This window comes from Scleropages formosus, chromosome 22, assembly GCF_900964775.1.
Source record: "Scleropages formosus chromosome 22, fSclFor1.1, whole genome shotgun sequence".
In the NCBI taxonomy this organism is placed as follows: Eukaryota; Metazoa; Chordata; class Actinopteri; order Osteoglossiformes; family Osteoglossidae; genus Scleropages; species Scleropages formosus.
This window is the reverse complement of record NC_041827.1, coordinates 611,578-636,274: the sequence shown is the minus strand read 5'-3', so window position 1 is coordinate 636,274 and position 24,697 is coordinate 611,578. Positions and strand designations below refer to the sequence as shown.

Here is a 24,697-nt window from a genome sequence, read left to right as displayed (position 1 = left end):
TCACCGAACTCCTCCCAAGCCCGAGTTTTTGCCGCGGCGACTGCCAGAGCCGCGCTCCGTTTGGCCCGTCGGTACCTGTCAGCTGCTTCAGGAGTCCCATGAGCCAGCCAGGCCCGATAGAACTCCTTCTTCAGCTTGACGGCATCCCTTACTTCCGGTGTCCACCACTGTGTTCGGGGATTGCCGCCGTGACAGGCGCCGGAGACCTTATGGCCGCAGCTCCGAACCGCCACCCCGACAATGGAGGCGCCTCCATAGTCCATTCAGACTCTGTCCCCCACCTCCCTCGGGACCTGGTTGAAGCTCTGTCGGAGGTGGGAGTTGAAGACCCCTCTGACAGGGGCCTCCGCCAAACGTTCCCAACAGACCCTCACTGTGCATTTGGGCCTGCCAGGTCTGTCCAGCTTTTTTCCCCCGCCATCGAATCCAACTCACCACCAGGTGGTGATCAGTTGACAGCTCAGCCCCTCTCTTCACCCGAGTGTCCAAGACATATGGCCGAAGGTCAGAAGAAACGACTACAAAGTCGATCATCGACCTCCGACCTAGGGTGTCCTGGTGCCAAGTGCCCTGATGGACACCCTTATGCATGAACATGGTGTTCGTTATGGATAAACCGCGACCTAGCACAGAAATCCAATAACTCACCGCTCGGGTTCAGATCAGGGAGGCCGTTCCTCCCAATCACGCCCCTCCAGGTATCACTGTCGCTGCCCACATGGGCGTTAAAGTCCCCCAGTAGAACGACGGAGTCCCCAGTGGGAGCGCTTTCCAGCACGCCCCCCAGGGACTCTAAAAAGGCCGGGTACTCTACACTGCCGCTAGGCGCATAAGCACAAACGACAGTGAGAGACCATTCCCTGACCCGAAGGCGTAGGGAGACGACCCTCTCATTCACCGGGGTAGACTCCAACACATGGCGGCTGAACTGGGGGGCTATTAAGTCCACACCTGCCTGCCACCTCACCTTGGGCAACGTCAGAATAATGGAGAGTCCACCCTTGATCGAGAAGAGTGGTTCCAGAACCCAAGCTGTGAGTGGAAGTGAGCCCGACTATATCTAGACGGTATCTCTCAACTTCCCGCACCAGCCCAGGCTCCTTCCCCGCCAGTGAGGTGACATTCCAAGTCCCAAAAACCAGAGTTGGCGCCCGAGGTTTGGGTTGGCCGGGCACTCGGCCCCGACCGCCGCCCAAATCGCAATGCACCGGCCCCTTACGGTTTCTCCGGCAGGTGGTAAGCCCACCGAAGAGCAGCTCCACGTCATGGCTTCGGGCTGAGCCTGGCCAGGCCCCGTGGGCATAGACCTGGCTACCAGGCGCTCGCATGTGAGACCCCCAGGCCTGGCTCCAGGGTGTGGCCCCGGTGACCCCATACCGGGCAGGGTAAATGAAAGCCTTGGGTTTTTTTTTTTTTTGGGTCTCCCCCCCCCTCCTTCACAAGGGGTTTTTTGAACCGCGCTTTGTCTCGTCTGTCATCCAGGACCTGTCTGCCATGGGAGACCCTACCAGGGGTATATAGCTCCTTGACTCATTCAGGCACTCAAACCCCTCCACCATGGTAAGGTGGTGGTTCACGGAGGGGACATACCACAGTATGACTTTTTTTTTTTTTTTTTTTTTTTTTTTTTTTTTCTCTCCCCCCTCCTCTCTCCTTACCCGGTAGCCAGTTTTAAAACTTGTTGTGAAGTGTGTGCGCAGAGTGATCACCGGACACACGTGTCGTTTCTTTATCATCTTTCACTGCGTTTCCATCTCAGGTGACCTTGCTCTCTAACCCTCCTTCTTGGTACGAAGACTTCTCAGCTTCCAGACATTGTGGTGACAGCAGGAGGTGTGTTCACACAAGGATGTCCCTCTCGTGTCTCTGCCCTGCTTTCCTCGTACCCCAGCTCTTGGTGTCTGGTCCTCACAGCACTTACCCAAAGTCCTCAACCGTTTTTTTTTTTTTTTTTTTTTTTTTCCTTCTTCTTCCCCATTGACATACAGGGAGACCTGGTGAGGGGAGTAGAAGTTTACAATTTCTCTCTACTTTCATTTTGTTGCCTTTTGGCTTCGAGTTGCTTCTCCAACATCTTCCAACTCTTGTTCAAGGGTCTCTGCTCTGAAGTTGGTGTGAAGCTTTAGGGCCAGAATAAGTGATGTGAAGCAGGATGAATCTGGACAGGGGTTGTTGGACCTCTTGGCTCTTAGCGCTACTGTGGTGGTGGTGGTGATGAGGAAGGTGGGTTTCCTGTCCAGTATTTGCTCTTTTCTGAACTTTGGAAGGGAAAGGGTGGGGTTTGAAAACAGCCTGAGATCTCCTTCCTGTTTGTGTGACACCCAGCCCTCCCTCCCTCCCCCAATGGTGTTTCCTTGAGCTCAGGGACTCTTTGAGCTAGTCTACCTCCACATTTGAGAGCCACAGATGTCCAGTGGAGTCAGACACAGAACCAGGGTTGTCACAGTGACTTTCTCTTTTAATTGTTCATCTCGCTTCCCCCCCCCACTGCGTCCAGAAAGCAGGCACCATGTAGACAAAGCTCTTGTGGCCCTCGGGTTTATCTTCTTCCTGCACTTGGCACATTTTCTACCTTCTACCTTTTCCTGGTGACCAAAGCCCTTTACTGAGATACTGAGACAGCAGCACTGACACACTGAAACCAACACCACACAGGACTGGACTCTGCTGTTTTTTTTTTTTTTTATGCATTTATTTCCACTCTAATTTACACTCTCCCCCCCCCACAGCTGGGTAATTTTTACTCTAGCAATCGAGAGTCAGTACTTTACTCAAGGGTATTATAACAGGTATGTACTTTTGAACCTGAATCTTTTGCTGGCAAGGTACTGTAGTACACTGTACTTTATCAGACTGCTATGTATTTTGCTCGGTTTCACTTTACCGTGTTTCGCTGTGGACTGGCGTTGCCCCGCTTTGGTCCCCGAGGGAACTGTGTACCTGTTTGCTGCCCTGACTTGTGCCGTCCTGTCCTATTCCTGCAGGGATGGCAGCCATCAGGAAGAAACTGGTCATCGTGGGGGACGGTGCCTGTGGGAAGACCTGCCTGCTCATCGTCTTCAGCAAAGATCAGTTTCCCGAGGTGTATGTGCCCACTGTGTTCGAGAATTACATTGCCGACATCGAGGTAGACGGCAAGCAGGTGGGTACACGTGTCTATTATCCCAACACTGTCTGGACAGGGACATGTTTCCCAAGTTACCCTGTGAGTGTTTCTCTTGACTGCGATGGACTGACATCCTGTCCAGGGTATGTGCACGTGAGTGCATTCCCCCCCAGGCTTGTGTCCAGTGCTGCCAGGATAGTCTTTAGAGCACCACAACCCTCAGGTGCTGAAAATGGATGGCTAGGGAGATGGATGCCATGGGACACTTTGCGTTAAGTGTTGCATTGGAAAGCAGGTCTGAAAAGATCCTCTGGAATGCATCAGAGCTGTGCTTTCAGTTTGCGTTAGACTTCACCCCCACCCCATCCTTGTCTGCTGACTCAACCCAGGTGTTAAGGGACGGGAGGGTCGAGTGGAACCTGGAACTTGAGCGCAGCAGAGTAACCTGTTTACAGAGCAGTAAACATCAGTGTGTTTTCAGCAACAAACAGCGAACATTTGCCTTGGCATCCATTTGTGTCATGACGATGACGAGTATGTTAGCCATCTTCACAGGATTCAGTCCTTGTGAGCCACTCAGGGTCCCTGTACTTCCTGTTCACTGAAGCAATGCCTTGGAAAGAAACTTCTGGGGATAGGGGGTTGGAGGGTGTCAGTATGATGTTTGGGCCCTGCTGAGACAGGAAATGGCTCTCTGCCCCTGTTTCCTGTGGGAACTTTTAGGCCTGTACCCAGCAAAGCCTGGACTGCGGGGGGGGGGTGTGTGTATTTCCTGTTTGGGAAAGTAGACCCAAACCAGGAACAGCTGCCTGCTGGAGAAACGCCTTAAAACTAAACGGTTTCTTGGGGGTGGTGCAGTGGGTTGGACCAGATTCTGCTCTCTGGTGGGTCTGGGGTTCGAGTCCCGCTTGGGGTGCCTTGCAACAAACCAGCATTTTGTCCTGGGTATGTCCCCTCCAGCCTTACACCCTGTGTTGCCAGGTTAGGCTCTGGCTCCCTGCGACTTCGAATGGGACAAGCGGTTCAGAAAGTGTGTGTGTGTGTGTTTCCTGAGGGGGTGGTGTGGAGGGTTGTCAAGTGTCACTTGATGCCACACAGAAGAGCCAAGTTGTTGGGATTTTCCCCGAGTTCCCAAGAGAGGAACCAGAGCTCAACTCTTCATCCAGTGTCTCGGAAGCAGGCGGCATGTTGGAGTGACTTCACACTCGGGCTCGTTTGTGTGTGCAGTCACCCATTGTTGAACCTTTAACTCTGGGGCACTGAAGCAATGGGATGACCTTCCGTCCTCGACCCTGAAAGGGCATCTAATGACCTCACAATGTAGTGCTCTGATTGGATGAGGCCTCACGCTGCCGCTGTAAAAATGGCAGCCCTCGGGATCAGACGCTTGACCTAGATCTCGTTAACTGACTGGAGGTTTTGTTTTTCTGGATTACACCGTGTCTGGAGCATCAGTGTCAACGTTTCACTTCTCTTGTTGGAAACATTGTCAGGGTGTGACCCCATCTTGTGGAGGTTAAATGTGAAATAGCATTTGACGAGAGAGGGTGTATTTATGGACGGGCACGAGGTCGGAGGTCATATTGGGTGGTGCCCCCACTGTCTTTTGTGCTCTTTCCTTCATATCACTGAAACGGGTTTTAATGAGAGGCGGCCGGGTTGTTGTCAGGCCAGCGCGAAGATGTGAAATGAGTGGTGTCCAAGCACTTTAAAGTATGAAGCCCTCTTCCTGATTGAAATTGTCAGGGTGCTACTCTCTCAATTGCCTCCCTCACTATGCAGCTCCTGTAACCAGGCACAGGTGCCAGCACTAGTCTCCTCGAAGCGGATCTCATGACTGGTTTGCAGTAAATGTTCGGCCACTGCTGAGTCGATGTTGTTCCTCGTGGCTCTTATGTGTTCTTGGAGACATGTAGAGATGAGCTGACTTGTCTGCCCGATGTATGTTTTTCCACAGCTGCAGGGTATTGGGTATACTCTGCTGGTCTTCAATGGCAGATTATCTTCAACTCCGCCGAGAAGTCTTTGTAGTCGAACCAGTGGTGAAACGTCGGCACCAATCTCCCATACGCGGTGTAATCCAGAAGAACAAAACCGCCAGTCAGTTGACTAACCGTGGAAGCCTACGGATTTTGATAGATCCTGTTACTCTGGCAACCATCACTCTTTGGCCCCCCTACTTCTCTCCACGTGGCTCTGAGCAGTTGTCACTGAAGGATGTGAAATGTCGCAGCCAATTGGATCCATTGGTCACATGGCACCTGGTGACCAGGAGCAGTGATGGGTGAGGGAGGAGGACCAAAGGAGGGGCATTCCTGCTGACAGCCACAAGACCCAGTTCTGGACAAGGTTGACTTGCACTAGCTCAGCTGATGAGTGAAGGAGTTCTTCGCCAGGGTGCCACCCACCTTCCTCCTCATGTAACGTAGCCTTGCTGTCCAGAGGTCAGAGAGGAGCAGTGTACCACCTCTGCACAGTGACTCCATTTTTCCACAGTGAATCGGAGCACTGAATGCAGGGGGGTCTCTGAAGTCACTCTCCCATCTGGGTGTTACTGACTGGAGGGTCGCTTTGAAATTTCCCACTTTTGGGAGCTCATTCATGGCTTTTGTTGTTAACACACACATACTGTCTGAAACTGCTCATCCCAAGCAGTCGGGGCAAACTGGAGCCTAGCCCACCAACACAGGGCTGGAGGGGAAGGGGACATGCCCAGGATGGGACACAAGGCACCCCAAGCAGGACTTGAACCCCAGACTGGCCAGAGAGCAGGACCAGCACACTCCCACTTGTTAAGAGTAACCATTTATTTTTCTGTGGTTTGCTGGTTGATGGCTGTGTGGTTTACACAGTTTCCTCCACCTAACCGTGTTTGTGGTACCCCTTTGGCAGGTGGAACTGGCATTGTGGGACACAGCCGGACAAGAGGACTATGATCGACTGCGCCCCCTCTCATACCCCGATACCGATGTCATCCTCATGTGCTTCTCCATCGACAGCCCTGACAGTTTAGGTGAGGCTGGAGGATGGCACCCTTTCCCCATAGTATGCATACAGTATAAAGGTATACTTTGTAAATACTCTATATACTTAATATAGGAATGGAGTGTTTTTCCAAGTTTCATCTTCTGGAGGACCCTCCATCTGGTTTCTCTTCCTGGAACTCAAGTCACTTTCCTGACTGCTGCGCTGCTCACAGCTGTTGTTTCCCGTCAGGCAGAGCCGATGAGTGCAGAGAACATAGTCACTGTTCATCACGGGGAGGGTTCTTTCCTTTCTAGCTCAGAGTAGCAGTTGGAGGAAGAACAATGTGATGCTGGGGGCAAAGTGTCACTCAGTTCAATGAGACTGTGGTGTGAATTGTGGGTTCTGCATGGTGTGCTCTCGGCACCCCGCCCCACTTGTCTGTCATGAGTGCTGACGGTGGCCAGGTGGGGCCCTGCAGTCCAGTCCAAAACGAATAAGCTCCTGACTGTTACCCTCACTATGAAAACTGACTCCCCCCCCCCATCCACTTTTTACACTGATACCTTGAGCACACCGAGGGGACACTCCACATGGACACTTCACAACTACATTGAACTGCGACGGGGACTGAGGTGGCTGTTATTGGACCCTCTACTAGCACTTTTGTGGGGGGGGGGGGGCGCTATGACGGCATTGTCTGTGTCTGTCGTATTACAATGACTCCTTAAGCGGTTTGATTTTTGCATCGAACTTCCCCAAATGGCATGACTAAACTATGAGCCATGCAATGGTGAAATAATGTGATAAACGTAAGAACAGGGCCCTTGACCCTACCTCTCCTCACAGAGAACATCCCAGAGAAGTGGACCCCTGAGGTGAAGCACTTCTGCCCCAATGTGCCCATCATTCTGGTGGGCAACAAGAAGGACCTGCGGAATGATGAGCACACAAGGAGGGAGCTTGCCAAGATGAAGCAGGTATGTGGAGTCCAAGAGCAGCGTTGGCATCATGGTGGGGGTCAGCAGCATCTTGCGCAGAGACACGTGACCTCATGATGCAGACTTTTAGCGTGTAGCTGTGCTGCCACTGTCCATGTCCTCTTGTCTTATGCTGCGTGGTCACTTTCTGTCTCAAGGACCAGCTGACTGCTTAAGGTACCTTGTGACACTTTCAGCAGTGGAGTCCCTGCCCTGGACATCAATCATGGAGCAGAACTCTAAAGGGACAGTTGGGATGCACTGGTCCACAGCTCTGTCACTCAGACCTGTTCAGTGCCCTCCCCCAATGAGACTGCACCTGAGCTCAGAACATACCCCTCCCCTTTCCCACACAGATATATTTTCATGTTTCATGAGCTGGCACTGCTGTCCAGCTCGATACACATGGTTGATGTGATGCTCAGCACAGCCCAGGAACATCGCTTATGAAACAGGAGCTGTGGCCATGTTGAGTTTTGACACAAGTCAGGGTTCTGATATCCAGTGTGGGGAAAAATATGGGGGGGGGACAATGATTGCTGGGACTGTCTCCTCACACCCCTTGCAGGAACCAGTGAAAACAGAGGAGGGCCGGGACATGGCCAACCGCATCAGCGCCTTTGGGTACCTTGAGTGTTCAGCCAAGACCAAGGATGGGGTGCGGGAGGTGTTTGAGATGGCCACCAGGGCAGCACTGCAGGTGCGCAAGCGCAAGAAGAGGAGTGGCTGCCTCTTGTTTTGAAGGGCCCCTGGAGCATGTCAGCCGGCAAGCAACCCTAGAACCCGGATTGAGAGACACCACAACGGAGGAGCAGCATTGTGCTGTATCTTACATTTCACGCCAATGAGATGTAGGAGAAACAAAACCCAAAAGTGGGTTTTCTCAAGGGTACAAGTGGGTGTTTCTTACTACTTTCTCCTCCCCTCCACACTATAGCCCTCCCCTTTTTAAACCAGCATATCTTCCATTTTGTACAGTGAGGAATGGAGATCTGTATATATGTGAATAATCATACATGCGTTCTCTCACATACACCGTCTCCCCCTGTGCTATACAGACCTGTGCCATTTTCAGCGTTTTTGCTGGTAGTGTTTGCACACACACATCCATTCCCCCACAGGCACAAGGTCTATAAACCCCCTTTCCTCTACAGGCCCATTTGTTTCCTGAGAAGGCTTAAGATCAGCCTGAGGAACCTTAGCCAGATCTGTTGCCACTGCATCTGTTAGTGAACCAGCCTGCAACGCCCTTCCCAGAGCACTGTGCCTCAAGACAACCCACTGCCAGTGGGTAGTCTGAAAATACCTTCCCCACATAACACACCCTAGGTGTTTTGAGTTTGTACTTAATGGAAACATGACCCAAGTTCCTCAGTGAAGGAAGTGTTTGCTCTGAAATGGTCATCCTTTCACCAGCACTACACATCATTTGTATAAACATATATAATCAACCTCAACTTCTCTATTGCTTGTTGGGATGGCACTACTGGGGTTTGGGCCTGTGAGGTGACCTCCTGGGGGTACACCCTAGACAAAGATCACTATGCCTCACTGTGTGTGACTGAACACACATGTACCAAGTGCTGGTCAAACCCCTCCTGTGTGTCAGTGCTGTTGTCCTTCAATTTCCATTGTCCCTGGAGGTAACTTCCTCTCCTCCTTCATGCATCACACAGCCCAGTGTAGCTGAGGGGGTCTGCAGGCATTCAGGTGTGTTTTGTATTGGAGTGTGGTGGTGAAGTTGGCCTGAAATGGGGAATTCTTGACCTAGATCTCTTCCCCCCCCCCCCCCCAGTAAGCTCTAAGGCAGGCTATTGGGGCAAGGCAATCCCACAACTGAAACATGAATGAACCTGTGTGTACATGTATACTTTTAAGCTTACAAAAATACACATATCCCTCACTGCTGTTTTGTTGCTTTTGCTAGCAGCTCTCTTAAAGTGAGTCACTATTGTGGAGTCTTCTTATGCTCCTGTTTCCCCCCCCCCCAATTCCTTCCAGCCTCACCAGCTAGCACTGGTACACACCCATGCACATGCTGTGCACCCTTCATATTAAACAGAAGGTGAGGAATTATTTTTGGAAAATTAAATATGCTTTTCAGTATTTAGTCTTTGGCTTTTTTTTTTTTGGGAACCCTATCAGTCATGCTTCACACACCAATGTGGCAGCAGGATAAAGTGACTCGCTACCACCCATCATGCCCGGTGTAGAACTTGCACACTTTGCGCTTACCAGACCTGTGCTCCAGGCTCTTGTTGAAACAGCAGAAATGGTACAAGTGGTCTGACAGTACAGTCACCACGCACCTTCACTTAAATTGTACTAAACCCTGAGAAGTTCCAAAGGTGAGCCAATAAATTGTTCCTGTGTTGTCATGAAATGCACCACTGAAGAACAAAGTTTTACTCAGTTTGAACAGGGCTAATATACTGGGTCTCCTTTAAGATACATCTACAACCTCATGAAGGCAAATGGTGTCTAGGAAGCTAATGAAGACTGTTCACCATGCATGCTGTAAAGGAACACTGTGCGTCGGCTTTTAAATGTGGGCAAGTTCAACATGAGGACTTTGGAAAAGATCGGGAACTCCTCTGGAAACCAGGGAGCAGTCACTTCATCTGTGCTTCAGGGTTCCTCAGTTTATAAATAAAGCACTCCTTTTTATAAAACTCCTCAGCATAAAGGAAAAATGTATAGAAAGTGATTTGATTGAAGAGTTCAGCTACTGCACCAGCAGAGGGTCCTTTGCTCACTGCTCATTCCTCCATTGCGGCTCCATGTACTGCTGTATGAGGCTCTCCTGAGACAGCGCTATAGAAAGGAATGGACACACCACTTAGTGGCTCAGGAGGTGAAGTCCTATACAATTGTCCCCCTAAAGATCTGTTTTTATAACTAGCTCTCGTGATCTAGTTTTGGTTACAAGTAGAGTTATTCAATCAGCACAGTGCCCAACATCAAAGGAAAACTGACCCATACTGAGAGCACTAGGCTGACCAGTAGGTCCATTTGCTGCCTGTCCATGAAGAGAAATAGACACTGACTGACAAAGCAGCATCCCACAGTAGACCTGATGCCCCAAGAGACTAGCAGCACACCCACCTTCCGCATCCTCCTGGATGTTGAGAGCAGCTAATCGGGTCACTAGGTCGTCCTCCTCCTCTATGTCAGCATAGTCAAACCCTGTGTACCCACCCTCTGCCTTACAATAGTGAATGAACCTAGAAGTAGAATGCAAACCTGTCAAGCTTTTGGGCGTAGAGCAACCATCCTCTCTAGACCTTGACAAACTCACCGCTTCCAGATGAGATCCTTGTTCAGGATAACTGGGTTTCCCACCACAATCAGCAGGGCTTTGGCTCTGGTCATGGCAACATTAAACCTCTGAAAGACAGGAGTACAGCATCAGTCACTTACCATATCGATTACCATGTTGCCGCTACAACTTCATTACCCCCTTGTAATGGCACGAGTACTAGAGATTAGACAGAAGCATACTTAACCAGAAAAAAAAAAAAAATTTCAGCTCTTAAGGTTTGCGGAACAGAACCTCACACCAGGAAAAGACAGTTCTCAATTATACACTGTAATAAGGCTTTTATACAATAAGGAGCCCCATTTACATTTCATTTATTTGATGCTTTTCTCCAAAGTGACACACAATGTTAAGATACCTACAATTATTTACCCATTTGTACAGCTGAGTAACTTTTACTAGAGCAATTTCAGGGTAAGTACCTTGCTCAAGGGTACTAGGGCTGGAGGTGGACATTCACCCAACACAGATGAAATGTGTGGACAGTGTGTGCTGGGCAGCAAACCTTCTCATTGGTGAGGAAACCCAGGTTGAATTCTTTGTCCATCTTGACATAGGTGGCACTGCTGCGCACGGTAGAGACCATGATCACCTTTCTCTCCTGGCCCTGGAACTCCTCAACGGAGCCCACCTCGAACACAACACACCACAGAAGTAGTGAGAAGAAAGGCTCAGGCAGACCCTTGTACAGTATATTATAGTGAAACTGGATTATTTCTCGTGACAGATAAAACTGATATGAACAGATGAAACAAAACAGTGTTCTGGCAGATAAACGTCCATCCATCCATCTTCCTCCGCTTTTATCCGGGACCGGGTCGCGGGGGCAGCAGTCCGAGCAGAGTCCTCCAGACTTCCCTCTCCCCGCACACCTCCTCCAGTTCCTCTGGGGGAACCCCAAGGCGTTCCCAGGCCAGCTGGGAGACAGTCTCTCCAACATGTCCTGGGTCTGCCCCAAGGCCTCCTCCCAGTGGGACAAGCCCGGAACACCTCCCCAGGGAGGCATCCGGAACAGATGCCCGAGCCACCTCAACTGGCTCCTCTCGATGCGGAGGAGCAGCGGCTCTACTCCGAGCTCCTCCCGGGTGACTGAGCTCCTCACCCTATCCCTAAGGGTGCGCCCAGCCACTCTGCGGAGGAAACTCATTTCTGCCGCTTGTATCCGCGATCTCGTTCTTTCGGTCATGATCCAGAGTTCATGACCATAGGTGAGGGTAGGAACGTAGATCGACCGGTAAATTGAGAGCTTCGCCTTACGACTCAGCTCCCTCTTCACCACAACAGACCGGTACAATGACCGCATTACTGCGGACGCCGCACGGATCCGTCTGTCAGTGCAATGTGTTCTGGCAGATAAATGTGTACAAAAATACCACCAAGTGAACAACAACAGTGACCAGAACCTCCACTGTATAGGAAAGCAGTGACTGATGATTATACATTTGTTTTATTCAATAAGATGTTCTTATACAGTGCAACACCCAACACAGCAAAGGAATAGTTAGTGCTGCTGTTGGGGGGCTGTGGTAGATTTGAGTTTTTAAAATTTTCCATTAAAAGCATAGTGATGCAGCAACTGGGGAACACGAACACACACACACACACACACACACACACACACACACACACACACAAAGCCCCATAACACAAGATGCTAGCCCCTTTTGTGTTATTGGTACAATTATGCTATACAATAGCCCTATTAACAGAGATAGAACATACTGTACCTTGAGCTCCTTAATGTTCTTCAGCTGATTCAGCTCCTTATCTATTCTTATAGCTTTATTAATTTTCTCAACCTATGGAGAAACGCAACAACACTACATCACGGATCGGTTAAATGCAGCCTATGCTATTCATAAGAGCAAACATGCATGACCTCCATGTTGGTGTTCTCACCTGCTTCCTGTAGGGGGTGATGATGCCAATCTCCTTTGGTGATAAGGTGGCCAATCCTTTCTTGCCCTGTGTCTGCAGCAGCTTCTTTAGGTAGTCCATGAGGATATGAATCTCGGTCACATTAAAGAAGGAGGGGCTGTTGGCTTCCCGCTCATCCCGCCCCATTGCACCATGGAATACCACAGGAAAGTCCTACAAGGAGACCATAAGAGTCAGCAACAGAGCAAAGGTCACAGGTTGTGGGTAACTAAATTGGGGTTAGGGGGACTGAATTGCTTTCATGATTCATTCTCCCCCCTGCTAACCAACACAAATCCTCCTAGCTTTTCTGCAGGCAAGACAACAATTCTGCAACACACAGACAACTTTGCAACTACCCAGAAAAGATCTGATGTTCACACGCAGGAATAACTGACATCAACACAAATACAAGGACATGCAGAGAACTTAGAAAAGCCAGGCAATGAGCAGAACATGACAGATGGACATTTCCACCTCCAGTCACCTTCTTGGGCAGGTGCTCCCAGGTGCAGCAAGACTCACGGAGGTGGTGGTCAGCAAACACTTGCAGCTCTCCGTCGTAGAAGAGCTCATTGGGAATCCTGAGGATGGCTGGGTGGGACCTTAAAGGGTCAAGTGGAAAGAGAGGTCAACACCTGAATTCTTCTCTAGGCAGGATGCCAGCAAAGCAGTGAAGGGATGGGAGATGAGGAAACACCTGTAGTTATGCAGAAGCTTGCTGACAAAGTGCTCATCATAAGCTCCTTTTGGCTTGGCCTTCTGGTACAGAGGATTGTCCAGCATCAATCTCTCCAGCAAGGAAAGCCCTGGAAACACAAAAGACAGACAAATAGTTACTAAACGCAGAAATTGTGACTGTTCTCACCTTGAACCTAGCTAGTGGTTCATTTAATAAATTTATGGACAATGGATGGAGCGACAGGATGATGGATTAAAAAACAAAAAAAAAAAAAAAAAAAAAAAAAAAAAAAAAAAAAAAAAACACAATAGCTTGTTCAGCTTCTACATAAAACAAGCATGAATCTTTTTCACCTCACTGGGTAAGAGGGGAAGCGCTCTCCTCCTGCACCGCAGTCCAAAGAAGTGTCACTTACCTTCTGCACAGTGACACATTTACACGAAGGACTTTCATTCTCACTTAAAATCAACCAAGAAGTGGCCATCATGACCTGCGACAGACCCCTAGCTGCTGTCCCCAAGGAGCACTGGGACAATATTGGAGGCCTGGAAAGAAAGGGACCATTCAAGGCTTGGATCCTCACCCAGTCCATGCTGTATAGCCAGGGGTGACCGCAGAATAGGGCCCAGCTGCTTAGGGTCTCCTGCCAGCACTAGCTGGCCTGTTCCTGGCTGCAGCAACCCTGAAGAGTCAGGAAGCAGTAAAGCAGGAATCATTGCTCTCCTGCTCAGTTTCAAACATCACTATTACAGACTTTGCCAAAACTGATTTCCATATTTCTTACCATTTTACCGGTCTTATACTACGTTTCTTTCATCAGTGATTCTGTTGAGGCAATTGCTATAACTTTCAAGGGTACAACACTACAGCTCACTGGGATCTGAGCTCAAAACACAGCAGAAAAACGTTCCATAGCATGGAACAAAAAATGGTTGTAGCTTCCAGGAAATGTGCTGGAAAAGTATGTTACGTATAAAGGCTACCACTGTCTATGGAAATGCAAACTGCTGTCTTCTATGTCTCCACTCAGATGAGCTGGGCTTTTTGCCCCCCCCCCGTGTCAGCTTACATAGGACACATGATGAAGCAGTAAAGTTGTCCTCAGTCTCCCAGCACTGCTCCTTTCCCTCATCTGAGGGGTGCCACTCAGGAGAGCTGGTATAGCAGTTTATTCTCAGTCAGTTATAGCTGTGACCACTCTTCCTATGTTGAGTGCTGCGCAGTGTGTGGGTTCCACAATTTTACTTATGTTTTTCCAACACTGACAGAATCGAGCCTCGGTCCAGTAATAACTCTCTCTCTCTCACACACACACACACACACACACACACACACACACACACACACACACACACACACACACACACAGAATCCACTTGCCCCAAGCAGGGCCACGGCGAGCTGGAGCCTAACCCAGCAACACAGGGTGCAGGGCAGGAGGGGGAAGGGACACGCCCAGGACAGGCTGCCAGTCCATCGCAAGGCACCCCAAGCAGGATCTGAACCCCAGACCCACCAGAAAGCAGGCACAGGCCAAACCCGCTGCGGCACTGCACTCCCCCCCAATAATAACTGTTATTCTATTTTATAATGTAAGGACACACCTTCCGGACACACAGAGCTAATCTGCCTTGCCTACCCACACATCTGTTCTCCACTCCTGTTCTTTACTCTTTTAGACGTGGACAAGTTAGCAGAAGCTCCTTGCTGATGAGGCTCTTACCTGCAACAGCGATGATGCACTCGGGCTCCATGGCATGTCCAGCTTCATCTATAAATATATGGCTGAAGTGTCCCACAGGAATTCCCCCAGAGACCAGTCTGCAAGGGGGAGGTGACATGACAGCATTTCACCTTCAGACCTCTTAACAGTTACATTTATTTATTTAGCAGATGCTTTCCTCCAAGACAACTTCCAAACTATGTAGTGTTACCAGCCCACACACTTTATTCACCAAGGTGACTTACACTGCTAGATACACTACTTGCAATGGGTCACTCATGCATACATCAGTGGAACGCACTTTCACTGTGTCACACAGTATGGGGGAACCTGAACAGCATGTCTTTGGACTATGGGAGGAAACCAGAGCACTCAGAGGAAACCCACATAGACATGGGGGGGAACAGGCAAATTCCACACAGACTGAGTGGGGATCAAACCCATGTTCTCTCACACTACCCAGGCACTGCAAGACAGCAGTGCTACTCGCTGTGCCGCCTTGCTGCCTGTTACCCACAAATCTCTTGTGCTGACTTTCAGTACTGTTGTTTGGAACTCACACACCGTCAGAAACTGCTTGTCCTGAGCGGGGTCGCAGCAAACCGGAGCCAAACACGGCAACATGGGGCACAAGGCCAAAGGGCAAGGGGACACACCCAGGACGGCACCCCAAACAGGACTCGAACCCCAGACCCACCCGAGAACAGGACCCGGCCAAACCCACTGCGCCACTGCACCCCTCTTGTTTGGAGCTACTGGTGGTAAATCAAGATCAGCACTATTAAGTAGGTAGGGGCAACCTGTAGTGTAGTGGTTACAGCTATTGCCTTTGGACCCAGAGGTTGCATGTTCAATTCTCACCTCCAGCTGTAATACCCTTGAGCAAGGCACTTAGCCTAAAATTGCTCTAGTAAATTTATCCAGCTGTACAAATGGGTCAATACTTGTAAGTAACACTGTAAGTTGCTTTGGAAAAAAGCATCAAATGAATAAAAGTTAACATGAAATCAAGGGTAATGTCAGCTCTAAGTAGTACAGTTAAAGCTGTATTGCCTTTATTTTAGACATGTAGCTCATACATTTGTGAAGGGCCAAAACTATTAGCTAAATTGTTACCAATTTACTTAGATGGTAAATTGTTACTTTCTCAAGAGAAAACCATGGGATCTTTGAGACTGACAGACAGCCTTCTCAGCTGCCACCCAACTCCTTACTTTGTGCTTATTTTTGCCCATCCCGTTTGATCTGTTGCCGATTTTCTAACCGGATCATTTACACCAGAAGGTGACAGCAGTCATTCCCCGGCCATGAGGCCTCCTGGCCACAGCGTGATCTACAGTGTCCGGGAAGGTCCTACCTGCCAGCTGTCACCAGCGTGGAGACCAACACTTTGTATTCCATCAGCGTATTCTTCGAAGGGAGGACGAAACAGCCATTACTCTTGTCCAAGTTACAGCAATTCTGGAGATCAATGAAAAACCAGCAAACACTTAGAAGACAACAACCTCTTTTCCTCCACACCATCCCCACACGCTCTGCACTGATCAACTCACTGATTGTGCAAACAACAACCAAGCCTCTGGAGCAGAAGTTAAGACAAGGTGTCCGGTGCCCCTCGCTGCACATCAAACACACTTGTTGTCTCCTCTCACCAGCAGTGCGGTGGGCACGCTGCCAGGGTCGCGGCTCCCAGCATAGAGGCGAAACACTGTGTGGCCGTCGCCATGCTCCCTCACGCGCTCACACAGGAGATCTGAGGCACTGTTGGAGGGGGCGCAGGCTAGCACACGGGCCTGGGGGTCCAGTTTCCGTACCTGAGACACAGCAATGGAGAGCTTCAAGGCTGCATTCATGCCACACCCTTGGGCCAAGCGATTCTATGAAAGGGTTTGGCAAAGTTATGCAGTACATGCAAGCTGCTTAGAAGCTAAAATGTGCTCAACGAAGATGCATATGGAGCCGCAGCACAAATTCATCTACGCAGCAATCTTAAAACCTGGCAGCATCCATAAAATGCAGATCTAAGGTTCTTGTACGGGGTGCTCTTAGCAGGTGTACAGCAGCATAACAAACCCATACTGAGCAAATTCCAACACCTGTTTGATGGCTTCAACTATGGTGACAGTTTTGCCCGTTCCAGGTGGTCCGAACACTAGGTACGGGGCAGGCTTTGACACACCAGACAAGATGTGACGCACAGCTGCACACTGCTCTGGGTTGTTCTCCAGCTTCCTGTCATACAGCCTGGGGACATGGGGCATTACAGTCGATCACAGCACAGGCCCTTTACAGTCACAAGCTTTCAGACTTCCATGTCTGATGTTAAAGCTTTTCCCAAATTCCTGACAGCAGTCAACTCCGCAGCAACGATTACAGCAGGCATTGGAACACCGGGTAAACTGTCCTACAGATGGACAGTAAACTGTGTTCATAGTAAACGGACTCTAATGCTACAATATGGGTCACCAATAAGGGCCTCACTAACAGAGAGCTGAAAAACATGATCGATACATTGACCTGATGTAACAGCCAATAGGTGGATGGGATTCACAGCATTACCTTCTATCTCTCTCTCTCTCACACACACACACACACACACACACACACAATTTTCTGAACCACCTGTCCCATACGGGGTCGCGGGGAACCGGAGCCTACCCGGCAACTCAGGGCGTAAGGCCGGAGGGGGAGAGGACACACCCAGGACGGGACGCCAGTCCACCGCAAGGCACCCCAAGCGGGACTCAGTAACCACTTTATCCTCAATTTGGGTTATGAGCAAAACCATGTCTGGGGCAGGCAAGAAATTAATTATAATTCAGTGATCAGTGTGTGTGTCTTCTAAGTAGGTTCCTCAGGAAGGTCACAACTGAGGCATCGGCAGTTTATCATGGCAAAAATTAAGTCACACAAACATCTTTGTTAAAACCTTAATTGTTATTCACTAATTTAGCTCACACTTTCAGGTTTTAGGTTTGTACGTTCGCCTGTCTACATTTACCCATTTATACAGCAAAGTAATTTTTATCACATAAATTCAGGGTAAGTTCTGTTCTCAAAGGTCCTATAGCAGGGATTCAAACTCTGTGTCCTTTTGATGGAGGGCAGCACTACAATGCACTACAGTACTGAAAGTTTGTCCAAAGCAGCCAGTTCAATTGCAACACAGCTACAAAACTGAAATCACACCAACATCGCCAAACATGTAGAGCAGCTGACATGTTTGTCCCATGCAGGCTAATTCCACAGGAAAGAGAGAGACTGTTCACAGACAAATGGCTCAGGTGTCAAGTGCAAGCCCAGCAGATACCAGACCTTAGCCCAACCCTACCACAGGCTCATATCAGTTTGTTCTAAAAACATCAGCCTCCCGGTACCCCAGCAGGCCCAGCTCCCCAGCCAGTGGAACCCAGCGTGCTCCACATGCACTGGTGCCTCTGGCTCAGCCGATCACACTGCCCTGTCCACCAGTAGCAGCACAACCCTTTCCTGCACAAATAAACAGTAAAATTGACTGGCTGCAGTGCAGTCCCATCTGCAGACACAACGAGTGAGGATCATGTAGCGCAGCACTTAGAGCTGCAGCCTTACAGTCAAAGGACCTGGGTTTGAATCCCTGCTCCAGTGAGTACATTTCAGGATGACATTATATGCATGTGTAACACTATACCACACAATGACCACTATACAACAGTACCATCTGCTACCAAAGCCTTCTGAGCTCAGGTGAAGGTAAAATTAAAAATAAATATTTATTTATTCATTTATTTATGAGGGGGCGTGGTGGCGCCGTGGTTTGGCCAGGGCCTGCTCTCTGGTGGGTCTGGGATTCGTGTCCCGCTTGGTGTGCCTTGTGTCTCCTCCCCCTCCAGCCGGGCTAGGCTCCAGCTCGCCACAGCACCCCAAGCGGTTTCAGACTCTCTGTGTGTATTTATTTATTTATTACAAACACATTGTGACATTCCTGAAAAACCATCATCGACTTAAATGAGAGCCAGTTAGAGCTTTATTTCCCCCCAGATTATTGTTTCATTGTTCTGTCTATATGAAAGAGCCACATTTTACATTTACAATTATTCATTTAGCTGAGTTTTTCTCCAAAGCGACTTAAAATTATTTACCTATTTATACAGCTGGGTAATTCTACTGGAGCAATTTAGGTTAAGTACCTTGTTCAAGGGTACTACAGCCAGAGGGGTGGATCAATCCTGTGACCTATGGATCCAAAGGCAGCAGCTCTAACCACTACGCTACCAGCTGTCCCCAAAACCTACAGCACCTGGTATTCCCAAGCGGTCTCCCATCCAAGTACTAACCAGGCCGGATCCTGCTTAGCTTCCGAGATCAGCCGTATTCAGGTTCTTATGTTTCAGTTTCTACACTGGTTCTGTGTATAATGGTAAGATCACATACTGGAAGGACAACACACTGAGGCCTGTATGTGAAATAAGTTTAGGAGGCAAACCTGAGCTCTGGTAAGGATGAGCCCCAGCCACTGGTGGCACTGGGAAAGAGTACCGGGCCAAGCTGGTGCCTGATGGCCAGCTGGACCGCACGGTGCTGCAACCGCAGGGGAAAGCAGTTAAGAGTGAACTCCACATTGAACTTCATGTTATCCACAAAGTTCTGCAGCAACCTAGGAAAATAAGAGAGAGAGTAAGGTGACTGCAGTGTTCCAGTTCTCAAAGAGCGTGATCAAGGTGGGGAGACATGAGTGACAAGAGGACTGCAGAACTGCTATGCAGAACACACACTTTGCACAAGGACAAATGGCACACCTCAACTCCACCTGGGGGGGGGGAGGGGGGGATTGCAGTGATGCAGCAGGCTTGGCCAAGTCCTGCTCTCTGGCAGGTCTGGGGTTTGAGTCCCACTTGGGGTGCCCTGTGATGGACTGGTGTCCCGTCCTGGGTGTGTCCCCTCCCCCTCCAGCCCTGCATCACTGGGCTAGGCTCCGGCTCACCACGACCCTCCTCGGGACAAGCAGCTTTGGCCAGTGTGTGTGTGTGAGAGAGAGTGAGAGCTCCACCAGGCCATCCAAACAATTTTTTTTTAGCAACTCACTCAGTGCGATTCAAATGTATTTCCTCTCCAGCACCAGTCCTGGTTTCAGCTTTCAATGGATCACTTTCAAGCTTCAGGGATTCCTCTGCACTACATTGTTTGCTCACTTTCACAAGACACTTGACTGGCAACATCAGAAGTTACAAACGCTGAAAACCATTAAACCATTAAGGACAAGAGCAAATTAAACAACATTTTGAGACACAAACCAGCAAACAGAAGCTATTGTCCAGCAATAATGGACAACGATGGCATGAGGGTATAAACATCTCTATGAGCTTGGTCTTACTTGATGGAGAAACCCAGTTTGACCTGCTCCAGCTCCACTCTATGCACGTAACCCTTGTACATGGTGATGGGCTTGCCCTTGTCCTCAGCTCTAGACACCATCAGGTGGTCTCCTGTTAAGACAGAAGGTCTATTCTCTGCAACGCCAGGAACCTGCGGGGGGGGGGGGTGACACCAGTGGCATTTAGATCCAGACATTCCAACCTGGACCTCACCAGGAGTTTTAGATGTGCAGCACCACTCATCAGACCATGTACTCACCTTGAGAACAAGTAGCCGCTGGTTCCTTCTGTCCCGGGTCATGAGTTGGCCCTGCATATCGTATCTCTTGATGTCCACCTCCATCTGAAGCTTCTCCAGGTGGAGCAGCAGTTCAAATCTTTCTGCATATCTCTTCGCATCCAGGGGTGCCTCTAGCAGGGCTCTGGTAAAGCCACAGAGGTGCTGATCAGTATTTTAAGTAACACACCTCTTTTGACAGACTGCAGAACCATCCAATTCCAGTACATCACCATCATCACTCCGATAGACACTTACTTGACTGATGGAAGCTTTTTTCTCACAGTGGGCTGCAGATTATCAGAATCCTGCAGCCTTTCTTTCACCAGAAGCTTCAGGAAAGGAGGGTATTTGTACAAACCTAAACTGACCATGTCTTTTAACTGCTGTACAACCAACCTACAAGACAGAACAACAGAGGACATATGACCCCATATATAAAACAGACAATTGTCAGAGAGAAACAAGGCATTTAAGCACATAGAGAAAACTAAACACTGCAGTAAATTTCAGCATAAGGACTACCAGTTTTCAACTGAAATACTCCATGTAGCTACAGCTAGTATAGTTTACAAATTCCTAACGTAAACCTGTTAATGACAGTGGGAAACATTTACATTTATTCATTTAGCTGCCACCCCCCACCCCAGAGTAACTTACAATGTTAAGGTACTTACAATAAAATTACCCATTTATACCGCTAGGTAATTTTACTGGAGCAATTTAGGGTAAGTACTGTGCTCAAGGGTACAACAGCTGGAGGGGGAAATCAAACCTCTGACATTTGGGTACAAAGGCAGTAGCTCTCATTACTACGCTACCAGCTGTTAGTTATTTACTAATTAGTTGTAGCTAAAGTACCTTCATGAGGGTTCTTACCCAGAATTGCTGCAGTTAAAATACTTAGTTGTATAAATGGATCAAATACTGTAAATTGCATTGGACACAAGGCTTCAAATAAGCAACAACTTAAGTTTTAGTCGTGTAATCAATTCAATGTGTTTTTATAGAGAGCTCGTCTCACACAGTAACACAGAATGCTGAACAAAGAACTAGAGGCATAACACAAATAAAAGGTTGGCCATACAGTAAAAGCTGCAACTAAGTTTACTGGCCATGGAGGAAAGGAACCAAAGAAACTCAGAGCCAAAAGGCAAGGGAGGAGGAAGAAGAAGGAGGAGAGAGAAAAAAAAAAAAAAAAAAAAAAAAAAAAAAAAAAACTTCTGGGGGTCCATGTGCCAGTGGCTGCCCACCACTCCTTGGCATTAAAGATTTAAGAGAGACTTAAGTCTACTTACAGCTATTTGTAACTCATTGGAATTAGTGTCAGAGAGGTTGCAGTGCTGAGGTCATTCCTGCTCGCCTCACCTTTCTGGAGGGAAACCCTCCTCTACAATGGTGTGCACTGGCTGAGATACTGGGGCCTTATACGGCTTGTATGGGGCTGTGGGTCCCAAGTCCTTTGCCAGCGGAGTCTGCAGAGTTGCCTCAATATCTCGCACGATGTGTATGAGCTTGGAGTTGCCCTGGGTGCAAGGTCTGAACTCGAAAACAAGGGTGGCTGGGAAGTAGCCGAACTGAGACGATCTGAAGTGAACCTCAACCTCATAGCTGTCGCCTATTTGAAGGAGGAAAAAACATGCACATTATAAACAAACTTGATATCAGCAGAAAAAGACTGACAGACTAGGATAAGGCATAGAAAAACCACACCAAGCTGTAAGTGACCAAGACACCTTCTCAGCTGTACTCTTTCGGTACCTGGATTGAGGAGAATGGGGCAAGCAGGCGTCACCTTCTTCTCATCCTGCAAAGAAAAGCAGCACATCCTGCATAGGAATGTGTATAAGGTGAAGTGGATGGAACCGCCAGCCTTGTTCTGAATGTTGAGCTTCACCACATATGTCATTTGGATGGACTGAGTAGTGATCTTGATCTTGCCATTTTTAATGTTATGATCTGAGGTGATCACAATTCCTTCCTTGTCAGAGATGTAGTGCTGTCTGTTGGGAATCGATGAATAAGCAGCAAGTTGATGAGAAAAAGAAAACTGCAACCTATCACACACATTCTGGCAATTAGGGCATGCTGTAAAGATTGAAAGTACAACACAAGAGATGAAAACACATGAAAGGAGACATAGTCCTCTGGGGCAGTCTACACAGTAGGTACTTGTACTCACCTGTTCTCATGCAGCCCTCTGATGATTGCTTTCACCCGCTTCCTCACACTGCGAGAGGTCGGCTCTGATGCAGCACGAGCGGTGGAAGACGGGTCAGGTGGAGGTACTGCAGAAGCAGACGACCCGGAAGATGCACAACTTCTCCCGGGCTCATTAGCAGGCTTCTGTTTGTGACGGGTCCTCTGCCACTGGTCTCCAGAGAGGATGCGCACCTGTAACCGTAGTGACGAACCGCCTGCTTACGGGGAAATGAGCACCAGGCACTTTAAGGAGCATGCCAGCATCGGTGTGGTCATGCCAAACTTCTTAAAAATAATCTGTAGAAAACACTAATGAGTAGCAGCTACCTGATGGAAATAAAAAAATAAATAAAATAAAAATAAATAAAAACCTTTCAGAACTACAGCTTCCTATGTGGTACAATGAGCACTGAGACCTCAACTGCAATTTAAATTTACAGCCGGGGGGATTGCTTCCAAACGTGTCCACAAAATCCACCAATACTCACTCTCTCTCTCACACACACACACAGGCTGAAACTGCATTGTCTCAAGTGGGGTCGCAGCGAACCACAGCCTAACCCGGCAACACAGGGCCTAAGGCTGGAGGAGGAGGGGACACACCCAGGGCAGGACACCAGTCCGTTACAGGGCACCCCAAGGAACCAGCCAAACCCGGTGCGCCACCGTGCCCCCTTTTCACCAATACTGCTGTGGATTTTGTCTTAAGTCAAGTCTGTGAAATTGGCTTTTTAACAAAATTCTAGAATGTGTGGTGTGCTAATTTTGGCTAGAATGTTTGTATCACCTATCATCAATGACTTCTAAAGGTCTTTTTGACCTTCTGCTATGTGTTCTACTCTAGTGCCGGGCTGCTGGTGCTGTCCAACACAAACAGTCCAGTTCTCGAGAGTTCTCGTCCACCGGGGGACAAGGGACACCAGGTGCACTTCGTACCAGAAGACGCAACACTTGCGCCAATGAAGAATACAGACAGAAAACACAAACATAACCTGTCTGTACACCTAAAAAAAAAACGTTATTTAGAATATTTCAGTAACAGTAATTTTCACTACTATACTTTCTGATGTTACCATTGCCCACGTCCTTTCCGTGGGACCCTGAGTTGATGCCCATCCCAGGGTCCCAAGATGTTTCAGATGAACTGTTTAATTGAATTTGCCTGTGGTGGTGTGTGTATGAGCAACTACATTGCAATAATTCATACTGAATCAAACTTATAGGCACTGATAACTAACAATGTAGCCTATGAGGCTTTTAAATGTAGTTCATGAGTAAATCGCTGTGAATGTAGTACCATCAAACTTGTAATAAAAACACCATCATTATTTACGGGGGGGCAGCTGGTACTAGCCTAGTGGTTACGCACTGCTGCCTTTGGACCCAAAGGTCACAGGTTCGAATCCCACCCTGAGCACAGTACTTACCCTAAACTGCTCTGGTAAAATTACACAGCTGTGTGTATGAAAATGAAAGTGGCCAAATAAATGTATGTGCCCGTATTGTGTCTGTTTACTCGGTTAGTGGTCAGTACCGCTGTGACTGTGCGCAAGGAACTCGGCGTCCTTACCTGAGTGTTCAAGTACACTTTCTTGCCCTTTGTGAACACTTTGTCGGAACATTTCAATGCGTAGACAACGCTGGAGAAAGCGGGCTCTTTCACCCCGTTCCTAGTGAGATGAAGAGTGGATTTTTAACACCAGGCTGGCTGCTGCGTAGTAGTGCTACAGCCGTGGGCCCCTCGTTTATCAGCGCTACCTTACCGTACGTACTAGTTAGCTTCTCTTACCCTTACCTTACCTTACGACTTGCTCTATTAGGCTAGATCATGTCGGATTAAGCGTGTGTGCGCACACGGGTCAGTGCACTGACACACCTGTTCCTGAATTCCTCGTCGTAGATTTTTTTGAGTTCGTCCTTGTTGGTATTGGACCTCCTTTCCCCGAGGAACTCGATGAATTCAAGTCCGATTCGGAGACGGGCTTTCAGACTAGCCATTGCTGCACCCGCTCGTTCGCGCGCACAAACACACAACACGGAACACGACACGGCGCGCTGAAATGAATGGGGGACGGACGGACGACGAATGACGGCGCAGGGTGGCGGGTCCGCGGACCAATGGCCGCGTGGCAGAGAGAAGCGCGGCGGAGCCGCCATTCCCGGGAAACGAAAC

At 48.8% G+C, this 24,697-nt stretch overlaps 2 protein-coding genes across 3 annotated transcripts in view; one reads left to right on the top strand and one right to left on the bottom strand.

Annotated features, from left to right (window-relative positions):
* LOC108930482 (rho-related GTP-binding protein RhoA-D-like) overlaps positions 1 to 9,091 on the top strand; it is a 23,846-nt gene extending 14,755 nt beyond the window's left edge. Inside the window, exons 2-5 of the mRNA XM_018745749.2 lie at positions 2,985 to 3,142; positions 5,999 to 6,119; positions 6,920 to 7,050; positions 7,619 to 9,091. Of these exons, the coding sequence (XP_018601265.1) occupies positions 2,987 to 3,142; positions 5,999 to 6,119; positions 6,920 to 7,050; positions 7,619 to 7,792 (582 nt within the window). The 5' untranslated portion in view covers positions 2,985 to 2,986 and the 3' untranslated portion in view covers positions 7,793 to 9,091. The remainder of the gene's footprint in view (positions 1 to 2,984; positions 3,143 to 5,998; positions 6,120 to 6,919; positions 7,051 to 7,618) is intronic.
* On the bottom strand, positions 8,399 to 24,697 carry mov10a (Mov10 RNA helicase a). Of its 2 annotated transcripts, XM_018745746.2 has the most exons (22): positions 24,401 to 24,697; positions 24,095 to 24,194; positions 22,505 to 22,716; positions 22,084 to 22,325; positions 21,691 to 21,940; positions 20,581 to 20,721; positions 20,305 to 20,467; positions 20,045 to 20,196; positions 19,157 to 19,327; positions 16,788 to 16,935; positions 16,344 to 16,505; positions 16,049 to 16,152; positions 14,692 to 14,789; positions 13,552 to 13,650; positions 12,987 to 13,095; positions 12,774 to 12,891; positions 12,269 to 12,460; positions 12,097 to 12,168; positions 10,875 to 11,000; positions 10,349 to 10,437; positions 10,156 to 10,274; positions 8,399 to 9,864 (listed from the first exon to the last, which is right to left on the bottom strand). In XM_018745746.2, the coding sequence occupies exons 1-22, from the start codon at positions 24,679 to 24,681 to the stop codon at positions 9,803 to 9,805; spliced, it is 3,210 nt and encodes a 1,069-aa protein (XP_018601262.1). In that variant the 5' UTR covers positions 24,682 to 24,697; the 3' UTR covers positions 8,399 to 9,802. The 2 variants fall into 2 exon arrangements, with proteins under 2 accessions (XP_018601262.1, XP_018601263.1); XM_018745747.2 differs by lacking the exons at positions 16,049 to 16,152; positions 16,344 to 16,505; positions 16,788 to 16,935.